We start from the raw sequence: 22,528 nt of genomic DNA on the forward strand, positions 1-22,528 counted from the left end.
GCGCTTGCTATGGCCAAGATGGCGGCGGCTGCTGCTGCCCTGGCGCGGGAGGGGGGAGAAGACGCTTTCCGCCGCCTCTTCCGCTTCTATCGGCGGCGGGACCTGCGGGGCGGGCCCGACTTGCCGGGAGTGATTGATTTCTCCTCCCCGGGGGACCAGGTAACCGCGGAGGGGAGGGGCAACGCGGGGTCAGTTCCTGGGCAGCGGCCGCCGCTCTCGCGGCCCTTTCTTGAGCCGCTCCAGTCCCTTCCTCCCTCGCTCGTCGCAGTTCAGGTTCGAATGGGCCTGTCACCCGCAGGGGCTCTGCGCTTTCTGCCGCTGCATTTCTTTGTGACAGATGCTGCCCTCCGAAAGGCTGTTGCGGAATAGCAATTTCTCCCGACATTAAATGATGCCGCCGAGGGGAATAAGGGGCACGATGACAGCCCTGCATTTCGTTTGCTTCGGCCGCTTTTCGGTTTTCTGCGCCCTTAACATTGAGAAGATTTGTAATAATGCTTATTGCAACGAGAAGCTACCGATAACACAGCACCTTGGCGCACACTTATCTGTTCAGTGTTGCACAAAGGCTCGAACAACATCTTTTCCTTTTGGGTTGGAGGCCCGAGGCTCCCTTATATCCACACGCTATGTGTCTTCTAGGGCTGCAGCCCTTTGGGAAATTCTAAGCACTTAACTATTGAAAGCATCACAGGTATCTGCTCCATTTCTATAGCTCTGTTCTGTTCCTACCATCAGTGGGGTGGATATATTTCCTACCCCAGCTAAAACACGTGGGGTTTTTCTTCAATGAGGAGTGCTAAAGGCCAGACAGACTGGCCCAGATATTATTCCTTTTGATTGCTGTCAGGGACTCTAACCCAGACAGCTCGGTTCGTTGTCTGACCGCAAAGAGACAGGCAACACCAGGAAAGTTCAATCACAAGCTCTTTATTGATGAGTGCACACAACAATAGAGAGCGGCCCGTCTCCCAAGAGAACCAGCCCCGATTTTAGTAACAGGTAGGCTTATAAAGACAGTTCCATCGTGTCATAAGCTCTTCACCCAAGCCACTTACCCCCCTTTCTAGAAACTTTTAATATCTATGCATATCTTAGCCAACTATATACATTGTGGCCAAAAGCGCTTCATAATGCATCAGTAACTTTCTTATCAATCACAAAAGGCAGGTACCAGGAACAAGGGGACAAAGGAGTCGGGTACAAACAAAGGGCAAAAATAGGGAGGTAAGATTAGCAAAGAGGAACAAAAACAGGGAGTTACTGACCAGTTCCCAAAGCAAGCCATTCTACTTACAGTAGGTACAAATATATAATTTATCACTCATTTTACCTTTATAACCTAAGCCAGCATGGAGGGTGCGCCTCTGTTTGAACCACATTTCTGCTTCTGGTCAAAAATACCCAGAGGCCTCCGTAATTAGCCTTTGCTAACTTTCCTTAGCATAACGTTGACCAGGCCTTGTTTTCCTGGTCCCAACATTGCCAATAAACTTCTTCAAATAGATGAGTTCTCTGGTGTAGTGAGATGTCTGCAGGCTGTTTTAATTTGAGGCTTATTTACCTGATTCGGTGTATGTAGGATTTAGTCACAGGAACAGTTTCCTTTATTCTGAATAAAGGGCAGAGCTAGTGCAGTAGTAGCCTTTAGAGGCAGAAGCAGGGAAGTTTGATGGTTATGTCTGAGGAAAGAATCTTCTCATGCACGTTCCACAGACAGGAGTCTGAGCTGATGACATTCGTGGTTTGCAGTAACAAAACTCATTTGTTGAGTGATGAGCAAATGAGTAAAAATGGTTAGGTGCAGGAAATTCTTAGATGCCAAGGATTTAGCATCACCTGATAAATATCACTCAGCTGTAGCTGAGCCAAATACAACTCTGAATTCAGGGCTGTTTTCAACTCTAGCTGAAAACAATTATACTGTTTTCCATATAATTTAAGATGTCGCTAAAACAAAATGTTCATCTATCTTGCAGGTAGAGAGAGATTTGTCCTTTTTTTCAGAAGATTGTAAATAGAGAGAGTGAGCAAAGAGACAGACGCTCTACCTAAGCATTTATACTGCATTAATTGTAGAGTCAATTGAACTGAGAGATAACATGATTAGTGAAACAATCCAAATGAAGTGCTAACTACACTTAACTTTGTAGCTGTTAATTCTGATACAAGAAAAAGAACTGATCCTGAGCTCAGACCACACATTTCTCTACTACCAGTTCTGGTTCTGACTGTGTAACCTTGGTCAAGTCATTTCACATCTCTTAGTTTCCCCTTGCGTGGAAAACAGGCAATATTCACCTACATCCAAAGACATTGTGATGAGTGCCAAATATTTGGAAAATGTTCTGAAGGTGGGAAGTGTATTGATGGTGGGAAGTGTTCTATAAATGCTGTGCATTACTATCTAGTGGAGCTCATGTCTCTACCAGCATGAGGTAGTAGTCTATGAATAAGTGAACACAAGTGTTCTTTCTGGCCACATGTCATTCTAATTTGCTACCCCTACTCCTTTAAGGAGGGGTTTCCCTTTTGTTTGATTTGTCTTGCACTCATGCCGCTCAGTTTAACAATTTGACTTATGCTTCTGCTAGTTCACCAAGGGACTGGTTCCCTGGTAGCATCACTACCACTAGATTCCAAAGACACTGATACACTACAGCAGGGCTACTCAACGTGTGGGCCACATGAGACCTACAGCCCGTTTGTTTGCAGCTCACAGTGCTGTTTGGGTTTACGCGGGGCTCAGCACACAGGCTGTGGGTGGGATCCTTTGAACATGGCCTCGACTAGGAATACGCTCCACAACAGCGAGGTGTCTCCCGGGCAGGGTGAGCATTGAAAGATGCAAGTGGACGGGCTGGCTGGAACAGAGGGATACAGGATGTCAGCGTTTCTAGACCCCAGAGAGGGAACATTGTGTAAAAGAAGCTATTTGCATGTATATGCAACCACACTTAGAGCACGTGCCAAGGGCTGCAACTTACCATTGTGGCCCCAAAGTTCAGTAGCCCTGCACTACAGCATAGTCATGTGTAATGCAATAGAAGGCCTTCCTGACTTACACATAGCAGGAAGGATTCCCATGCTCCTATTTTAACTTAGCTGAATATTCATCAGATAAACTTCATCTGTCTGTATGTGGAGAGGTGTCAAATCTTTACACTGCTCAGTTGTCTGACTTCTGCTTCTCTTCTGCCAGGTAGTAAGCTCTGAACTAAGCATTTCTTCAGTGAGCGATCAAGATGCCTACAGAGCAGGACTGCAGCCAGTTAGCCAGTGGAAAGCCTATGGCCTGGATGGCTACCCAGGTAACTGCGTCTGACTTCAAGCAAGACAAAATGTGGCCTTGCCACCTCTGCTTTATTTGTCTCCCTCTTTTGTTTTCCCTGCCCTATACTCTTAACTTGCCCTTGGTGAGGAATTTATATGGGTTTGTCCATGAATGATATAAGTTGTAGTCCGCATGTAGGAGGTGGGGATGTGAACAAGTAGTCAACTAGTCGATTAACTGATAAGCCTAGACTTATCGGTTAATCTAGTCGACTACTCGTGTTTCCCACCCCCCTCTTCTTCCTCTGTATCAAAGGCAGCAAAGGGCGGGGGAAGCAGGAATCAGTTGCGGGGAGCCAGCTTAAAGCCAATTCCTCCAGCACCAGCTCCACAATGCCATCTGCCTCCCACCCCATGCTGCTGCCTCTGAGGGAAGCAACAGCACAGCAGAGGGGGACAGGGAAGGCTACTTGGTGGCAGCAGCCCCTGCCTGCAGTGGGCCCAGACTTGCAAGAGATGGGCTGCTCCGTGGGCTGCGGAGTAGCCTCTGTTCACAGTGAGCCTGGGCCCACCATGAGCAGAGGCTGCTTTGCTGCAGGAGCCCCTGTCCACAGCAACCCAGACTGGCCACAGTCAGAAGCTGCTCTGGCAGTAGTCCCTGTCCATGGGGAGTCCAAGCTCCCTGCAGACAGGGGCTGCTGCCAGAGCAGCCTCTATCTGTGGTGAGACCGGGCCTGGCTCTAAGAATTGGCTCTAAGAATTCATGCAGTTAGTCGACTATTCTATTACCCGCTTTCTGACATCGCTAATAGGAGGAAGTGGAACTAATTTGGGGTTTTGAGGGTAGATACACATGAACGGAGAAACAGAAGAGTAAACTGAGGTTGCTGGATTTTTTTGAGCTGTACCAACCCCACCTTCCATCTTGAGAATGGGAGTCCCGTGACATAGCCTGTGATGATTCTTACATTTCCCTAGTGCTTTCTGTCTCAAATTTCAAATGCTCCAGGAATAACTTCACCCGTCACTGAAATGCAGTCATCAAGTGTTGCTAATGTTTAATCATGGACAGCAAACAATTGACAACAGTTGAGCAGAGTAAGAGAAAAGGAATTCCATATCCATTTGAAGCTATTGGGGAGGATTAGGGAGACAGACTTTTCCAGGAATTCAATAGAGACTAATAGACTGCAGAGCCTAATAATAAAAGTTTTCTTCGGCTATTTCTCTTAGATGTGTGTCACCTGTGACATGAGCTTTATAAGACACCATTTGAATGTAACTATAGGTGGCTATTTCTTGAAAACTAGAATTGCAGCTTTACTAACTTATTTGATTTGAAGCCAGGCAGTCATTTTGAAATTGAGATATCCAAGCCAGATGGTTCTTGGAACAATCTACTAGAAATTTAATATTAGTAGGACGAACCCCAGTCATCTCATGGGGTCTTGTGAATATTACATTCAGTTGTGTCTCTTTTTGTTTGACACAGAAAACTTTATTAAAATTAAATACAAATTGATTAAGAGATACGCAGTATGGACCTTGGGCCCAAAATATAAATATTGTATCCTTCCCTAGCATCTTTCACCTGGGTGTCTCAAAGTGACAGGTTTAACAAAATGCTGTAATGTACCTATAAAATCAGCACTAGCCTTATTGTACTCTGGGTAAACTGAAGTGAAGTGACTGGCCTGTAGTTTCACAGGGCATAGTTGGGGATATGACATGGGATGTTAAATTTAGATTCATTGGCTAATCAAATAGTCGATGCAACAACCCCAGGGATGTTGCTACACTTGAAAGGCGATAGCGTTGTGGGGAGCATGGGGCCAGTGGGGATCTGTGCCGTGTTCCCCATGCTGTTTCAAAGTGGCAGTGCCACATCGAGCCTGTGGTCAGCTGAGCCTGGGCTCCATGCTGTGCTGCCACTTTGAAACTCCAGATGCAGCCCAGCGCCAGCTGGGAATTGCACGTGGCATTTCAAAGTGGCAGTGCCGCATGGAGCCCAGAGTCTGGCACCGGGCTCCATGCGGTGCTGCTACTTTGAAGCATCCCTGCCTCTTCCCCACATCTTCTTGCTTCCTCTTTCTGATAGAGGCAGCAAGGGGTGGCGGGGGACGACTGGTCGACTACTGTGTTGACTATCTGATAAGCATTTGCTTATCGGATAGTCAACTAGTCGTTCACATCCCTAGATATGACCCAAGAGTCCCAGACACTACATCCATTCACATTGTGTCTCCATTGTGAGAACAGGCTGATGTTACTGTAAGAAGAGTGTTAACAAGAAGCAGCAGCAAGAAGAAGGTGTCAGCAGCAAGAAGAAGGTGCCCTTACTAGATTGCCTTTCCCCATTGTGTGGTAGATGGAGTGGAAAAAATTGAAGCACCCCATGCTTATTTTTGCCTCAGTCTTCACTGACCAAGTCAGCTCCCAGACTGTTGCACTAGGCAGCACAGTGTGGCCAAGAGATGAGCAGCCCTCAGTAGCAAAAGAACAGGTTAAGCTAAGGCTTGTCAGGTAATCTTGTCAACTAAATGCATTCCTCCACCCCGCTATCTCTGTATCAGCCTCTGTAGCAGAAGCTGCGAGAGAGGGAGCGGGAGCTGGTGCCCTCACCCGTTGGCTCCTGTCTCTGATAGAAAAGCAGTAGTGCAGAGGGTGAGGGGAGGAGGCTGGAGTCAGTATGCACAGAGAGCCAGCTTTCAAGCCAACTCCTCACACGTATCGGCTCTCACGGACCCACCTCCTCCTTCCCCACGCTGCCAGCTGAGTCCCCAGTGGGGCTCTTGTACATTTAAAAAACAGACTCACAGCAGAAGCAGCGTGAGCAGAGACTACTTCAGTCCCCTCTATGCCATTTCCTGCTGTGCCTCTACCTCCCCCTACCTCCCACTTTTAAGCCGGCTTCACCCAGCACCAGCTCTTGCTTCCCCCCCCTTGCTGCCTCTCTCTGATAGAGGCAGCAAGGAGGGGGAAGTGACTAGTCGCATCGCTAGTTGCTTACATCCCTAATAACTAACATCCCTAGTTAAGGACTATTTAGAAAAGCTAGACATGCACAAGTCCATAGTATTGGCTCTAATGCACTTGAGAATAATGAGAGAGTTGGTTGATGTGATTGCAGAGCCGTTGGCCATTATCTTTGAAAACTCGTGGTGATGATCAGGAAAGGCCCTGAACGACTGGAAAAAGGTGAATGTAGTGCCCATCTTTAAAAAAAAAAAAAAAAAAAAACAGGAGGAGGAGAATCTGGAGAACTACAGATGACTCAGCTTCACCTCAGTCCCTGGAAAAATCATGGAGCAGATCTTAAAGGAATAACACTTGGAGGAGAAGAAAGTGATTAGGAACAGTTAACATGGATTCGCAAAGGGCAGGACATGCCTGACCACCTAATTGTCTTCTATAATGAGATAACTGACTGTCGATATGGCAAACGCAGTGGATGTGATACACCTTGGCTTTAGGCCTCAGTTGGAGTATTGTGTCTAGTTCTGGGCACCACATTTCAAGAAAGATGTGGAGAAATTAGAGAAGGTCCAGAGAAGAGCATCAAGAATGATTAAAGGTCTAGAGAATATGAGCTATGAGAGAAGACTGAAATAATCAAGCTTCTTAATTTGGAAAGGAGAAGACTGAGAGGGGACTTGATAGCAGTTTTCAAGTATCTAAAAGGGTGTCACGAGGAGGGAGACAAATTGTTCTTAGCTTCTGAGGATAGGACAAGAAGCAATGGGCTTAAACTGCAGCAAAGGAGGTTAGGTTGGACATTAGGAAAAACTTCCTAACTGTCAGGGTGGTTAAACACTGGAATAAATTGCCTAGGGAAGAGTCGTGGAATCTCCATCACTGGAGATATTTAAGAGCACGTTAGATAGGCATCTCTCAGGGATGGTCTAAATGGTGCTTGGTCCTGCCATGAGGGCAGGGGACTGGATTGGACTCGATAACCTCTTGAGGTCCCTTCCAGTTGTAGTGTTCTGTGATTTAGCAAAGCTTTTGGTATGGTCTCCCACAGTATTCTTGCCAGCAAGTTAAAGAAGTATGGCTTGAATAAATGGAATATAATGTGGGTGGAAAGCTGGCTAGATCGTTAGACTCAATGGGTAGTGATCAACAATGGCTTGATGTGTAGATAGCAGCCAGTATCAAGTGGAGTGCTTTGGAGTCTGGTGTTGTTCAACGTCTTCATAAATGATTTGGATGGTGGGATGGATTGCACTCTCAGCAAGTTCACAGATGACACTAAGCTGTGGGGAGAGATAGAAACACTAGAGGGTAGGGAAAAGATCCAGAGTGACCTAGACAAATTGGGGGATTGGGCCAAAAGGAAATCTGATGAGATTCAACAAGTGCAAAGTCCTGCACTTAGGATAGACGAATCCCATGCACTGCTACAGGCTGGAGATCAACTGGCTGAGTGACAGTTCTGCAGAAAAGGACCTGGGGATTACAATGGGCAAGAAGCTGGATATGAGTCAATAGTCTGCTCTTGTTGCCAAGAAGGCTAATGGCAAATTGGGTTGCATTAGTGTGAGCATTGCCAGTAGATTAAGGGAAGTGATTGTTCCCTTCTGTTTGCTGGTGAGGTCACATCTGGATTATTGCATACAGTTTTGGGCCTCCCATTACAGGAAGGATGTGGACAAACTGGGGAGAATCCAGTGGAAGGCAACAAAAATGATCAGGGGGCTGGAGCACATGACTTATGAGGAGAAACCAAGGGAACTGGACCTAGTTAGTTTGCAGAAGAGAAGAGTGGGGTGGGGGAGATTTGATATCAGCCTTCGACTGTCTGAAGAGGGGTTCAATAGAAAATAAGGGCTAGGCTACAGGGAGGTTAAAATGTGCTTATTTTTGTTAATGTTGTAACTCTCTGGGAGACAGCAGCGTGGGGGAGCATGGCATGTAGGGCTGCCCTCCCCCGATCGCACAGCTGCCTCTGTATCAGAGACAGCAATGCAGACGAGGGCGGGAGCCAGTGCTCATGGGGACCCAGCTTTCAATCGATTTTTGTGCACCCTGTTCTCCTGTAACCTTTTTCCTCACACCAAAGTTAATGCCTGTCAGTCTCTACTGCTGAATCTTTCTCCCAGAAGCCTTAGTGTCTACAATCCTTTACTTTGGGCAGAATAAGCCTATTGGGTATGGGATTTGTTTGTCTGGCATTTCGGCAACAGACTTCACCTGCCCTTGCATAGAGTCAGTATTGGAGCACATAAGAATTTCTCAGTGTCCCTCCAATGCTAAGGATTTAAAAAAATGGATGGACACTTAACCATACTCTTTCTTTTTTCTTTTTGATTGCATGGCCAGGCTTTATTTTCATCCCAAACCCCTTTCTTCCGGGCTGTCAGCGCCACTGGGCAAAGCAGTGTCTGAAGGTATACCCCCAAAAGCCCAATGTGTGCAATCTGGATATGCATATGGGTGCTGAGGAGACCATTGATTTGTGGGGGCAGAGCCAGGAGCGCCTCAGGTGAGTCATGACTGTTAGAATAACCTTAGATTACCAAATAAAACCAGATGGGTTTGGCACCTGCCTAGTGAAATTTCCTGCCAGATTAGAATGGCATCGTGTGCAGCGTGGGACATAGATAATACACAGGTTTAAACTAGAGTAAATAGTGGATTCTGAGTAATGTAAAGTGTTAAAATCATGATTCGAACAACTTCAGTAACTCAAGCCAGAGATTAGGGGTCTATTATAGGAGTGGGTGGGCAAGGTTCCGTGGCCTGCAATGTGCAAGAGGTCAGACTAGATAGCCATTATTGTCCATTTTGGCCTTGAAGTCTGAGTCTAATACATTTTCAGAGGGTGACATTGGCAGAATACAGGCAGTCCCCGAGTTACGCGGATCCGACTTATGTCGGATCCGCAGTTACGAACAGGGCACTTCCTCTCCCTGGTCTCCAGCAGACCAGGGAGAGGAAGCAAAGCGGCGGAACGCCCGGCCAGCTGACAGCCCAGACGCGTCTGGGCTGTCAGCTGGCCGTGTGCTCCGCTCTGCTCCCCCTCCCCCTGGTCTACAGACCAGGGGGAGGGGGAGCAGAGCGGCGGAACGCGCGACCAGCTGACAGCCCAGACACCTCTGGGCTGTCAGCTGGCCGCGCGTTCCGCCGCTCTGCTCTGCTCTGCTCCCCCTCCCCCTGGTCTACAGACCAGGGGGAGGGGGAGCAGAGCGGCGGAACGCGCGACCAGCTGACAGCCCAGACACCTCTGGGCTGTCAGCTGGCCGCGCGTTCCGCTGCTCTGCTCTGCTCTGCTCTGCTCTGCTCTGCTCTGCTCTGCTCTGCTCTGCTCTGCTCCCCCTCCCCCTGGTCTGCAGACCAGGGGGACGGGGAGCAAAGCAGAGCAAAGCCACGGAGCCCGAGGGCAGCAGGATAGCCACGGCGCGTCTGGGCTGTCCCGCTGCCCCCGTGCTCCGTGGCTTTGCTCCGGACGCCTGTGGTACAGCAGCTGGGGCGCTGCCGGTTGGTCCCGTAGCGCCGCTCTGGGCGCCACTGGACCAACCCAGCAGCACCCCAGCTGCTCTGCCCCAGGTGTCCCCAAGTCAGCAGCTGCTGAAAATGACCAGTGGCTGACTACAGGAAGCTCCTGCCCCGGGCTTCCTGGACTCAGCCGGTGATCAGTTTCAGCAGCAGCTGACTTGGGGATGCCTGGGGTTCTTAAGTTGAATCTGTAAGTCAGTCGGAACTGGCATCCAGATTCAGCCACTGTTGAAACTGATCAGTTTCAGCAGCGGCTGAATCTGGACGCCAGTTCCGACTGACTTACAGATTCAACTTAAGAACAAACCTACAGTCCCTATCTTGTACGTAACCCGGGGACTGCCTGTATTGTGCACAAAGAAGAGTTTCATACAGTATTATGGACTTGAACATCTTAAAGATCTTTGCGCTGTTTGGTGTGTGCGTGTGCGCGTGCGCGTGCACCTTTGCTAAGCCTCATTCTTCCAGCCTAGGGAGCAGGATCTTCCAGTTTCAGTCTGCTATGAATCCATTAGAATGATGACAGGAGTGTAGGTAGGGTAACCATCTTCTCTCCATTCTCACTCTAGAGCTCAGGGGCTGTACTACAGTGAATCCAAGTCTCTCTAGATGAGAGGTTCTCAAATTCCATTGCATTGTAACCCTCTTTTGACAAGAAGAATAACTGTACAGCCCCAGGAGAGATACTGAAGCCTGAACCCTGGTGCCTGGGGAAGGGAGGGAGACACAGAGTCCAAAAGCTTCAGCTCCAGGCATTGGATCTGTAATCTGAGCCACAGCACCTGGGGCTGAAGCCAGTAGGCTTCATCTTTGGCACTGGATGGTGGGGCCTAGGGATAGAAGCAACCAGTCAACTACCTGATAAGTCTAGGCGTCCAGCAGTCAGGACCCTGCACGCGTTCTCTGCTGCGTCTCTTCCTTTGAAATGTACAAGAGCCGCTGGCTGCTCTTGTACGTTTCAGAGGGAGAGGCGCCAACGTTAGGATCCTGCATAAGCTCTTGTACGTTTCAAAGGCAGAGGCACAGCGGGATAGTGAGCGCTGCCCTTATCAACTAATTGAGTACATCGACTGCTTGATCAGCTGATTAATTGAAATTTAACAATCTAGCGGGACCTCAGTTTTGGTCATGCCCCAGTATGTCTAAGCCAGCCCTGGTGACCCCATTAAAATGGGGTTGCAACCCACCGTGGGGTCCCAACTCAGTTGTTTGAGAACTGATGCTCTAACCCACGGGTTAACAACCTTTCCAAAGTGGCCTGCCAAGATTTATAAGTGCCATGCCACTCTCTCCACCGCGCACCCCGTGGACCATCTCTGGCTCAGTGCAAACCTTTCCACAAACCACCAGTTGCTAATGGAAACTCACTGCTAATTACGCCCAAACTATTTTGCTAGTGCTGCAGACAGGGAGAATGGTTCCATTTAAATTATTAAACAGATTAAGCGTTTTAACTTTTTCATTAGTTTATCAAACTTTGTTTTAAATAAAGTAAAATGTTAATCTATGTTCATTAAAACCTTTTGTATTGTTTTCTTTCTTTATGGCAGAGATATGGAACTTTTTTTGGGCCAGGGCTACTGACCCACAGAAAAATCAGTTGGGGTACAATTAGACTATACCTCTCTGTCAACAGAGATGTAGATTAGGCACGTCAAAATTGCTAACAAAGCAGGATTTAAATATCCCGTGCTTCATTAGCATAAACATGGCCACAGCTTTTTTTTGAAATGGAGCTTTTTTGGGGAAAAAAACGGCAGTCTAGATGTGGATCTGTTGAAAATAAACCCTTTTTTGACAAATTCTGCATTCCTCATAAAATGAGGTTTACAGGGTCTGTCGAAAAGGGGTTTATTTTCAACAGATCCGTGTCTAGACTGCTGGTTTTTTTTTTTTTTTTTGAAAGCTCAGTTTTGGGGAAAAAAGTGGCAGCCATGTTTATGCTAATGAAGCACGGGATATTTAAATCCCTGCTTTGTTAGCAATTTTGACGTGCCTAATCTACATCTCTCTGTTGACAGAGAGGTGTAGTCTAGATATACCCTCTGAGACCACACAAGTGGGAAGCAAAAAAACTCTTCCAAAACCCCCCAGCCCTCCTGGATGTGGCCCCCAACTGACACACCTCACTCCTCTGGCACTCCAGCTCCAAGGGACCTTCCCTTAGGTCACATTTACTTTTCTGAGGTTCCAGGCTTAGTGAATTTTGGGATCTCGCTTCGGCTCTGAGATGGGGACAAAATGAGAGGTTAAGTGTGTGGGATAGGGATGGGGGAGGGCAGGGTCTAGAAGGGAGTTTGGTGGCACAAGAGGGTGCGGGTATAAGTGGGAGTTTGGGGGCAGGAGGGTGTTGGAGGAGTAATGCAGAAAAGGTGAGAGGATGTGAATGTAGCCAAATAGCTGCACATCAAAACCCTTGTGGCTGTTTGATTATTGTGCAAACGGGTGGAAATTCTCATTCACACACAATGATAAGGTGCAAGGAGGATTGTGCTGTGATGTGGGGGGGAGGGGAGGGAAGAAGGCAAAAGAGCCGGGAGTAAAGGAAAGTGCAGCTTCTGCAAAGGAAATTTTTTTTTTTTTTTTTTTTAAACTGGAAGGGACTTTGAAAGGTCGTCCAGTTCAGTCCCGTCCCGTCCCCTGCCATCACAGCAGGACCAAGTACCATCCCTAACAGATTTTTTTTTTGGCCCCAGATCCCTAAATGGCCTTCTCTAGGTTTGAACTCACAACCCTGGGTTTAGCAGGCCAATGCTCAAACCACTGAGCTGTCCCCTTTCTATTTCTTGCATTGCCGCATCCCCACACATCGCAGCCCCTGCCCTCTCACATCCTCCCCTCCAACCCCCATCTCCCTGTTCCCCTTAGTGCACTCACCAGCAGTGCAGCAGCTCTAGGACTTGCAGCCCCCAGGAACAACACTAGGGTGGGGAGGAGCCAGGGAGGTGACAGTTACTTCCCTGCCTGGCCCAGCCCTTTGCCCAGGGCTCGCCCCTCACCTGCAGCTCCAGCAGGGCTCAGGGGAAGGGCCTCCTCACCTCACGGGGGAGTAGTGCGGCGCAGCCCAGGCCCCAGCACTCACGTGTGATTGACTGCCCATCCCCAATCTGTCCTGCCCCTACGCCCTCCCAAAGCAGGAGGCAAAGCCTGTAGTGCAAGAGGGGAGGTGTTAAACCCTTAGCTTCTGGGAGCTGCACGCCCAGGCCAGGCAAGGACAGCTCCAGGAACGTGCCTCCATCCTTCTCCGGCAGGAAGTCGGAGCTGGTGCTCCAGCATGCAGCTGCATGGCTGAGGCTGGAGCTGCAGCACAGGCTCCCTGCTGTGTGGCGGGGGGAGGGGCTGAGCTCCTGCCCCATGTGCCACAGAAAATTGTCTTGCATGCCTCAGGTTGCCAACCCCTGCTCTAACTCTTAGAATGGAGGCAGTGCTCTAGAGGTGAATAGCCTCTTAGCAAACTCTCTGAGCCTGCCAGGCAGCCCACCTCACAATTCCAATCTGGCAATGGGTGTTGTATAGATGAAAGGCTCCACGGCCCATTCCTTGAACCTTTTGAGCCTTCTAGTCTTGTGTCTTACCCTTCTAATCTTGTTTTGATTCTAAGGGCTCCATAACCATGAGATGCTTCCTGTAACCAGCTTGCTTTTGTGTTCTGTCTTGTGCACAAACCTGCCCATTCTCTCTCCCTTCTAGAAGACGTGCTTAACGTTTTATCAAGGGAACAAAAGTGGCCCTGCTGTATTGAAGAGATGGAGAGCCACTCTAGCCCAATTAAGAAGGCAAAATGCTTTCTCCTCATGTCTTCAGAACTGCGTCAGGAAATTGCTTTCTGTCTTGTCCTGGGGTTCAGTAGGAGGAAGGCACTGCCATCTAGAAATGTTTTATTGTAATGCAATTCCCCTTTTGCCCCAAGAGCTGAGCCCTCTTAAGGCACATTGTCAGAGTGCTGTAATGGAAACTTGTCTTGCTGCTATCCATGCTGTAGCTTATTCAAGGGTAAATGAAGGATTCCAGGCTTTTTATTTCTGAAGTCTTGGCTTTTTATATTTCTGTGTTCAATTTAGAATAAAAGTTGCTTGTTAAAATCTAGTCAACAGTGCCATCGAAAAGCCCAGAACTGGGGTGCCACTGTGACTTGGTAGTCTTTCTTAGGAGTATCCTCTTTGGTAACTGTTACACAACCTAATTCATCTCACTGTCCTCTAGTTGAGTCTAAGTATTTCCTGTGTTGCCCTAAATAATTAGTTATACTCCTTGTGTTGCCCAAATAATTCTTTCTCCTTTTCAGATGTTCATAGGCTGTGATGTTCCCTCCCCACATGTGCTGTGGTTTAGCCAAACTCTACATATTTAAATTTTGCTCTATCTTCTAAATCTCTTCCTACAGTGATAAACTCTGTAGTTCCTATATTGAAAGTACAATGAGGGCAGTTTGTACCAGGACCCTAAATTTTGAATAAATGGCATAAATTGAAATTTCAGAGCAGACTCACCAACAAAAAGACTTGTATATTGTAAATAAAAGATCGACTATGAGGTGTTTAATGTGCTACTGTATAGGTGACTGTCTCCCATTTCTATATGTAGCAGGGGCAGAGAAGTCAAGGAAATAATCTAATGTCCATTCTATTGTCTTTCTAAATTTTGTCTTTCAGGAACAAAGGTTCCAGTAAAAGGGAGCCTAGAAGTTTACTGGAGAAGCTACGTTGGGTGACCTTAGGTTACCATTATAACTGGAATACTAAGGTATTTGAGGGGAATCACCCTTTTGTCTTTTTTTTTCCTGCTTGCTCTGAATGAAGGGTGCAGTTTTGCCAGAAAGGGAGGAGAAAAGGACATTCCATAATGCAATGGCAAAGAAATCCATATGGCCCACAAGGCTCTTGTCTGAAAGGAGGGTCTTAAGCCAAGGCTTGACTTCATGGGAGTTGAAATCCTATGTTTGTGTTGGGGGTTTAATGAGAGATGGGTGGGGCCATGTGTCATTTCCTTTGGGAGGTGTGCAGTGGGGCATGTCTGGCCTGAGCCTCTGTTCAAAGCATCTCCTCTTCACTGAAACTAGGTGGCCTTTTGAAATACTGTAACTTGGTAATTGGACGTAAGAGTGGAGCTTATCTCTTGATCGTGGGCTTGTGAAAGTGGGCTACTTTTGAGGGTAGGTGTACACTACAGCATAAGTTGATAGAACTTACATTGCAAGTGACAAAAGTTGCAGTAACCTAAGCACTATCCACACCAGCATTATGCCAATAGAAGAGCTCTCTCTCGTCAACATAGAGCATCTTCATGAGACAAGCCATAGTTTCTAGTGTAGATTTGCCCTAAATCTGTTGCCTGTTTGAGGGTTGGGAATATGGCAGGAAGAGACTGTTGCTGGGGTAGCTGTAAACTTCAAGCCTGAAGCTACAACAAGGCCTCATAAGCCAGCAGGAATCATGCTGCTACTGAAGATCTCCGAGACAAAAATGGCTTTTCTAATCAGACTCTCAATCTGAGGGTGGCTGGGAGAGGAATGCAGAGCAGAGAAAGAGCACAGTCTATCAGCGTGCAACAGATACACTTAGCCAAATTACCTGCAGTCTTATCAGTACCGAGTGAACCTATTACTGAACAATCTTAATGAAAATGCAGCTGCTCTCGGTCTCCCCAGTTGGAGCTATTCAGTGGGGAAGGGAAAAGTGGAAGTGGTGGGGTTGCAGTTTTTGTTTGCTTGTCTTCTCTTTGAACAAAAATAATCAGAACTAGTTGGCTCAGGACTTTGGTGATGGGATACACTGCGTCTTTCAGCTCTAAGTTGGCAACCTGAAGTTATGACTAAGTAGGTCCTTTCTGACAGCTGAGCTGGACCATGTGAAATGTTGAGGGTCTGAGTGTAGTGCCTAGTGATCTCAGTTCTACTATCCAAACCACAATGTCATATGACACTAATTATCATGCAGATCTAGTGGCAGTCTCAGCAAAGACACAGAATTGAATGGGCCACTGAGCCTTAGTTTACAGGCAGTCCCCGGGTTACGTACAAGATAGGGACTGTAGGTTTGTTCTTAAGTTGAATCTGTATGTAAGTCGGAACTGGCGTCAGCCGCTGCTGAAACTGATCAGTTTCAACCGCGGCTGAATCTGGACGCCAGTTCTGACTTACATACAGATTCAACTTAAGAAACCCAGGCGTCCCCAAGTCAGCTGCTGCTGAAACTGACCAGCAGCGGCTGAATCAGGACTCCTGGGGCAGAGCAGCTGGGGTGCTGCCGGGTTGGTCCGGAGCGGCGCTGTGGGACCAACCCGGCAGCCCCCAGCTGCTCTACCCCAGGGGTAGGGAAGAAAAGCCTGGTCTGCTGGGGGGGCACTAGCTGCACCCCTCCGCCCCCCAGCAGACCAGGGAGACGGGGGTGGCGGGACCGCCCAAGTCCTCCACGGCTTTGCTCCGTCTCCCTGGTCTGCTGACCTGGGAGACGCGGAGCAAAGCCGCAGAGCACGCGGGCAGCGGGACAGTCCAGGCACGCCGCGGCTGTCACACTGTGGGCGTGCTCTGAGGCTTTGCTCCCCATCTCCCTGGTCTGCTGGTCGGGAGACGGGGAGCAAAGCCGCGGAGCACGCCCACAGGGGGACAGCTCTAGCGCGCCCGGGCTGTCCTGCTGTGGGCGTGCTCCAAGGCTTCGCTCCCCGTCTCCCTGCAGACCAGGGAGACAGGGAGCAGCTTTTCTCGCCCCGGAGGACGGGGGCGGCGGACCGCGGCGCATCTGGGCGTCCCGCCACTCCCGTCTTCCGGGGCGAGAAAAGCCCCATTTGTAACTGCGGATCCGACATAAGTCGGATCCGCGTAACTCGGGGACTGCCTGTATTTCATTTCCTTAAAGGGTATTCATCCAGAGCAGGGTGTGAGGAAAATTTCCCCTGCTGCTGCCCATGTGTGACCACTCTCCAACTGTCAACCTGGCACTAGCATGGAATAAGCTATAAAATAAACCTCTGAGTTTTCACTGAATGTTTTTTAAAATTGGTTTTACTGCTCTTGAGTTCTGCTTTTCCGAAGCATTTCTTTTCTGTGTGCTCTCCCTTTTCCAGAAGTACTCAGCCGATCACTGCACTCCTTTCCCCTCCGACCTAGCATTTTTGGCAAAGCAAGTGGCTGCTGCCTGTGGGTTCCAGAACTTTCAAGCTGAGGCAGGGATCCTGAACTACTATCACTTTGATTCTTCACTGGGAATTCATGTGGATGAGTCTGAGCTGGACCATTCCCAGCCTCTCTTATCATTCAGGTGAGCCAAGGGAAGGCTCGTGGCCAACACATCCATCCAGATTCTGTTGAATGCATCTTTCTGTATACCAGCTTAAAGTTACAGGAGACCAGTGAAACTCAGTGGCAAATTGTATGTTTGTAACTTTTCACTTCTAGAAATTGGAAGAGTAGGGATGCCATAGGTCAGGAGTGAGGTGCATAAGCAGAGCTGTGCATGAAAATGTCACAAGATTTGAACTACAGTGGGTGCTGCTCCTCAAGATTGAGGAGCAATCAGCAGATCTTGGAATAGATGAATGGCAGAGGAATGCTGAAGGGCAGGAATGAAATCCATCAGCAGAGCTCCTGCCCAACCTAAACCAGAGCATGTTTGGTCTGTTTTATGTGCACTAAACATAAAGTTGTAACAAAGGGCCCATCTGGCTTATAAGGAGGAATTTAGCTGATTAAAATACACCTGTTTCTGCACATAATTATTCTTTCACTAACTGGGCTTCCCTTCTGTGTTTTCTCTCTTCTTTCCTTCTCCTACAATCCCACAACCTTTCATATTTCCTAGTTTTGGACAGTCCTCCATATTTTTGCTAGGGGGCCTGAAGCGTGATGAAGCCCCGACAGCCATGTTCATGCACAGTGGGGACATCATGGTAATGTCTGGCTTCAGCCGTCTGCTGTACCATGCTGTTCCACGGGTCCTTCCCAACCCAGAGGGGACAACTTTGCCCTTTTGCCTGGAGCAAGCGTTTCCTTCAGACCTTTCTGACTGCTCGGTTATTGAGCACTGCTCTGAAGAAGACTGGCAGATCTGCACCAAGTATTTGCAGACTTCTCGCATTAATGTGACCATCAGGCAGGTGCTGGCTGCGGGTCAGAGCTTTTTAGATGAGCTCAAGGAAGAGAGACAATGGGATGCAACCTCTGAAAACTGTTACCACCAGGAGGAGGATGAAGTCAAGTGGCACAGGCTGAATACAGACAGCTGAGATCTGGAGACCACACTTGGGCCATTGGCTTGGACTGTACTGGTAACTTCCTAGATTGGGCATGTTGCTCAGATGACCACATGGCACCCCATCCAATGCGGGAGGGAGTTGTGGACTGCAGCAGAATGGTTGTGATCTTTATTGCTAAATGGTGAGGGGAGGAAGGATGTTTGTGTGACCAGAACACAGGGCTGGGACTCACTTCTGTTTCCAGCTCTGTCATGAAATTGCTGTGGGATGATGGGCAAATAATGTTTTTTCTGTACCTTAGTTTCCCCATCTGCAAAAATACCCCATCACAGAGATTTTGACACACTATTCATTAAAGCTTGCTAAAGCACTTTGGGTATGTCTACACTGCATTCCTCTTTCGAGAGAAGAATGCAAATGAAGCGTGGATTTGAATTTCCCGTGTTTCATTTGCATAATCACGTCTGGGCACTATTTCGAAAAAAGAAACGCTGTTTAGATGTGGTTATTACGAAAGAAAGTTTTCTTTTGAAAACCTTTCGAAAGAGGAATGTGGTGTAGACATACCATTTGAGTTTTAGATAGAAGGTTCTAGCAAAGGGAAGGTTAGGGTTGTTTTATGTTAAAGTAAATTATTGGATTTACAAAGCCCAATTGAAGTGCACTACTGATCATGCCCAAGTTTGAATGAGCATCTGTGCTCAGTGATTTTAATATGGGGCCACATCTGCAGCTCTCAGAAACCAGAGTGTGCCCTAAACATGCTTTGCAGAAGGCTTGTTGTGTCACCTGGAGTCCTGACCTTACAGCAGACGCTCATCTCATAAGTAGGACTGAGCTCTTTGAAATACTTCCGGTTTTAAAGCACAATAATGAGGGCCAGACTTCCCTGGATACATACTGATTTCTGTTCAGGTCTCTTCCCTATGACCCCTCTGTGTGTGACCTGCAGACCCCATTCTGTCAGAATCTGTCCCTCTGGTTGTCTGCAGAATGTGGTCTCTGCTGTTCCTGATGGCTCCTTTAAGGAGCAGCATGAGGAAAATGGCTTACAAGCAGAAACAATGAATTTGTAAATGAAGTACCTAAAAAAGAAATTAATCAGTGACTATCGCTATTGCCCAAAAGGTAATTGTATTGAAACAAAATAAGGAAAACACAAGCTTCTGTGCCCATCTTCTTTAGGACTCAGACCTTCCTATCTGCTTTTTAATGCAATTTTAATTGTTTGAGGGCAACGCTGTATCCCAAGGGTATTTTGTCACTCTTTCCCCATGAATACACTTACTCTGTTTTTAAATTAAAGATCTCTATCTCTCTTGAAAGGTTTTTTTCTTTCTTCCCATTTAGTTATTTTTCTTTGTTGTTAATGCTGTTGTTTCATTCAGGGTTCTCTTGGATGTGTTAACTGTGCCATCCATGAGCAGTGAAAAAGGAACCCTGCATAGAGCTGCAGGACCAGTTGGTTTTATATGGTGCTTGTGGGTTTTTTTGGGGAGCTGTATGAGAGAGGTGCCATCTTCAATGCTTTTTGGCGAAGTTCAACTCCAATATGGATTTTCTGTCTCTTCTGATTGGGGAAGATATCTGTTTGTTTATTTTGGATCAATTTATTAATTGGAGAACAAACTTTTCAGACCAGGAACTGACTATCTTTGTATGTCTTGCTCAACAGTAATACATAATATCAGTGCACTCCTGCAAATGGATGAATAAGGAGCTTACTGTATTTAACATTTTCTCACACATAATCTTGGAGGAACAGAGGGTGATATGAATAAATGCTTTAGTGTGGCTGCACAAAACTAAAAGTCTGGCATATGAATAGACCCCCCCCCCAAAAAAATCAGAGAGCACATTTAGCAGAATCTAAAGGGCAAAATTCTTGCTCTCGTCTATAAAGGCCTAAGTTAGAGTTTATTGAGGTCTAAGAGCTCATAATGAATCCACTACTTGCTTTGAACTGCACTGTTCCAGATCTTTGCTTAGGTCTTGAGCATTCCAGTCATAGTATCCCTGTTAGCAATTGGGAAAGTGTCTAAAAGCTGCTCTTTCCTAGTAGAAGGTAAATGTTACCAATGATCTTTTTAAGGGACTATGTCATGTTTAAGAGGCAGATGATAACCCTTGTCCCCCCTGGATGGACGGGGAGACATTCTATTTTTAATCATCCACAGCATAGGTTTAAACGCAAAAAGTTTTTAAGGACAGCAGCAAAAGTCCACCTACTTAGCAAATGTTGAAAACTAGGCTAAGTCTACACTGGCATTTTATACCACCGTAACTTTCTGACTCAAGGGTGTGAAAAATACACCTGCTGAGCACACCAAGTCACAGCACTGTAAAGTGCCAATGTGTAGAGGCTACGGCACTCCCAACTATTCCCCTCATGGAGGTGGTTTATAAAGAGAGCTGAGTAATCTCTCCCAGAATTTGTGCCATGGTCGCACTTTCAGTTTAAAGCATTACTGCAGCTACTTTTAAGTGTAGACAAATCCCTAAGGGTTAGACTGCAGTAAACCAATTTGCTTTGGTTCATTTCATAGGATGGACAAGATGGGAGTTAAGTTGGCCTTTTGCATCTCTGATTTCTGTAATTCTCTAGAAACTAATGGTCAGGCAATGACTAGATCCTGTATTGCTACAATCCGGTCTTTCTGAGCTTCAGAAAGTGGAAGACATGTTGAACTTCAGCTTCTGCAGAAAGCTTGAGATGTCTGTAGTTTTAGTAAATCATAGAATACCAGAACTGGAAGGGACCTCAAGAGGTCATCAAATACAGTCCCCTACCCTCATGGCAGGAACAAGCACCATTTCCCTGATATATTTCTATTCAGCCTGCTCTTAAATATCTTCAGTAATGGAGATTCCACTATCTCCCTATGCTGTTTATTCCAGTGTTTAACACCCTGACAGGATGTTTTTCCTAATGTCCAACCTAAATGCATGCATGCTGATGGTTGCTAGAGATGGGGAGGACCCCATAAGTCATTAAAGTAAGTGTTTGGATTGACCAACTAGAAAGGTGTTGGTTTTGTTTGGAAGGGGTAACAGCTTATAATTGTATTTACAGTGTGTGCTGATTGTGATGACATTAAGTGACTAAAGATTTATAATTATACTAGCTACACATTGGGCCATACAGTCAGCGAGAGATTCATAACCTACCTCTGTCTAGATGTCAGAAATTGGAAACAGCAAGTCAGTCACAATAAAATATTAATATGTGAGGGGCAGCAAATAATGATAATGTCCTGAACTAAGGCCTATTCACACTACAATTGTATTTGACTTGGGTACAACAAAAAGGGTTATGTCCACACAGCAGCTCTTGTGCAATATAACCTAAATTGTGCATCCCTCCCTACTATACTATCTAACCAGATTTATTGCTGCATTATGGGAAAATATGGGCAGCTATTCCATAATGCCTTAAAGTATTCATGAACCCTGGAGAAGTTCATGAATAAAGTAACAACAGGAAGAAAAGCATGGGAAGAAAAGCATTCTCTGGTATTCAGAACGATGGATCAATCTTAGAGGGTCCATCTATGCTGCATATTAACTGTTGTGAGCAGGTTACAGGATGACAGGCATGCGCCAACTCTATGCCATTGGTAAGTAAAAAGTGCTGTCTGCCCACGCATTTTGCCAGGGTGACCAAACCATGGCTTGTGAGTTGTATGTGGATCTTACAGTTAAAGTACAGCTTGTGGAACCTCACAACTCTCTCCCCATTCTCTGCCTACCAGCCTGTGGGGAGAGCCCAGAGCTTCTGTACTGTGATTAAATGGTAGGGCTAGGAGTTTCTGCCAGAGATAACTGTTGCGTGCTGGGAGTGAGGGACACAATTTAAAGGTTCACCTCTTCCTCCCCCGCCCACACACACATCAGCCTGAGCAAAATACCCTCTGTGGACCAGATGCAGTGGGGAGCCTCAGGAAGACTCCCTGCCTGCCCCCGGATGTTACTGAGAAAAACAGTTGTTGGGAGTCTCTGTTTGAATATCTTTTGTGAGCCCTGGGGAGGGGAAAGAGGTTTCATTTGCTGTCCATGCCCCCAATCATTGGCTGGTTTCCAGCCAATGGGAGCTACCTGTTGTCAACAGGCAGCTTGTGAAGTGCTCTCCCTTCAGGCCAAAAACCTCATGGCTCCCTGCAGCCAGTGTGAGGCAGGCAGGGTATCTGCTTGAGAAGGCTGCTGGCTGGGAGTCAAGCAAGTCTCCCAGCCAGAGCCTGCCTCTGGCACCCCAACCCTTTGGCTCCCTACCCCACATAACCCAAACCATGTGCTCCCTTCCTGCAACCAGATCCTGCACCCCAATCCCCTGCCCCAGGTCACAACCCAAACCTCTGCATCCTAGTCCCCTAGCCCAGGTCACAACTGCCTCATACTCATAGACTTTAAGGTCAGAAGGGTCCATTATGATCATCTAGTCTGACCCCCTGCACAGTGCAGGCCACAGAATCTCACCCACCCCTCTTAGAATAATCCTCTCACCTATGTCTCAGATATTGAAGCCTTCAAGTACTTTGAAGGCCCCAAGATGCAGAGAATCCTCCAGCTG

The 22,528-nt window shown here is 47.2% G+C and overlaps 1 protein-coding gene across 1 annotated transcript; it reads left to right on the forward strand.

Annotated features, from left to right (window-relative positions):
• Nucleotides 1–9: 9 nt before the first annotated feature.
• ALKBH1 (alkB homolog 1, histone H2A dioxygenase) lies at nucleotides 10–19,286 on the forward strand. Its single transcript, XM_006115992.3, has 6 exons — nucleotides 10–159; nucleotides 3,203–3,311; nucleotides 8,596–8,758; nucleotides 14,424–14,514; nucleotides 16,834–17,027; nucleotides 17,568–19,286. Exons 1-6 carry the CDS (start codon nucleotides 10–12, stop codon nucleotides 17,989–17,991), a joined length of 1,131 nt encoding a protein of 376 aa, XP_006116054.3. The 3' UTR covers nucleotides 17,992–19,286.
• Nucleotides 19,287–22,528: the final 3,242 nt, after the last annotated feature.

The sequence above is a fragment of the Pelodiscus sinensis genome, chromosome 4 (genome assembly GCF_049634645.1).
Source record: "Pelodiscus sinensis isolate JC-2024 chromosome 4, ASM4963464v1, whole genome shotgun sequence".
Taxonomy (NCBI): domain Eukaryota; kingdom Metazoa; phylum Chordata; order Testudines; family Trionychidae; genus Pelodiscus; species Pelodiscus sinensis.

Bases quoted from the DNA above. Each gene is read 5' to 3' on its own strand.
- ALKBH1 (XM_006115992.3), top strand. From the start codon at position 10: ATGGCCAAGATGGCGGCGGCTGCTGCTGCCCTGGCGCGGGAGGGGGGA. The intron at 3,312-8,595 runs GTAACTGCGTCT...TTGCATGGCCAG, and splicing joins TGGCCTGGATGGCTACCCAG to GCTTTATTTTCATCCCAAAC. The intron at 14,515-16,833 runs GTATTTGAGGGG...TCCCTTTTCCAG, and splicing joins ATTATAACTGGAATACTAAG to AAGTACTCAGCCGATCACTG.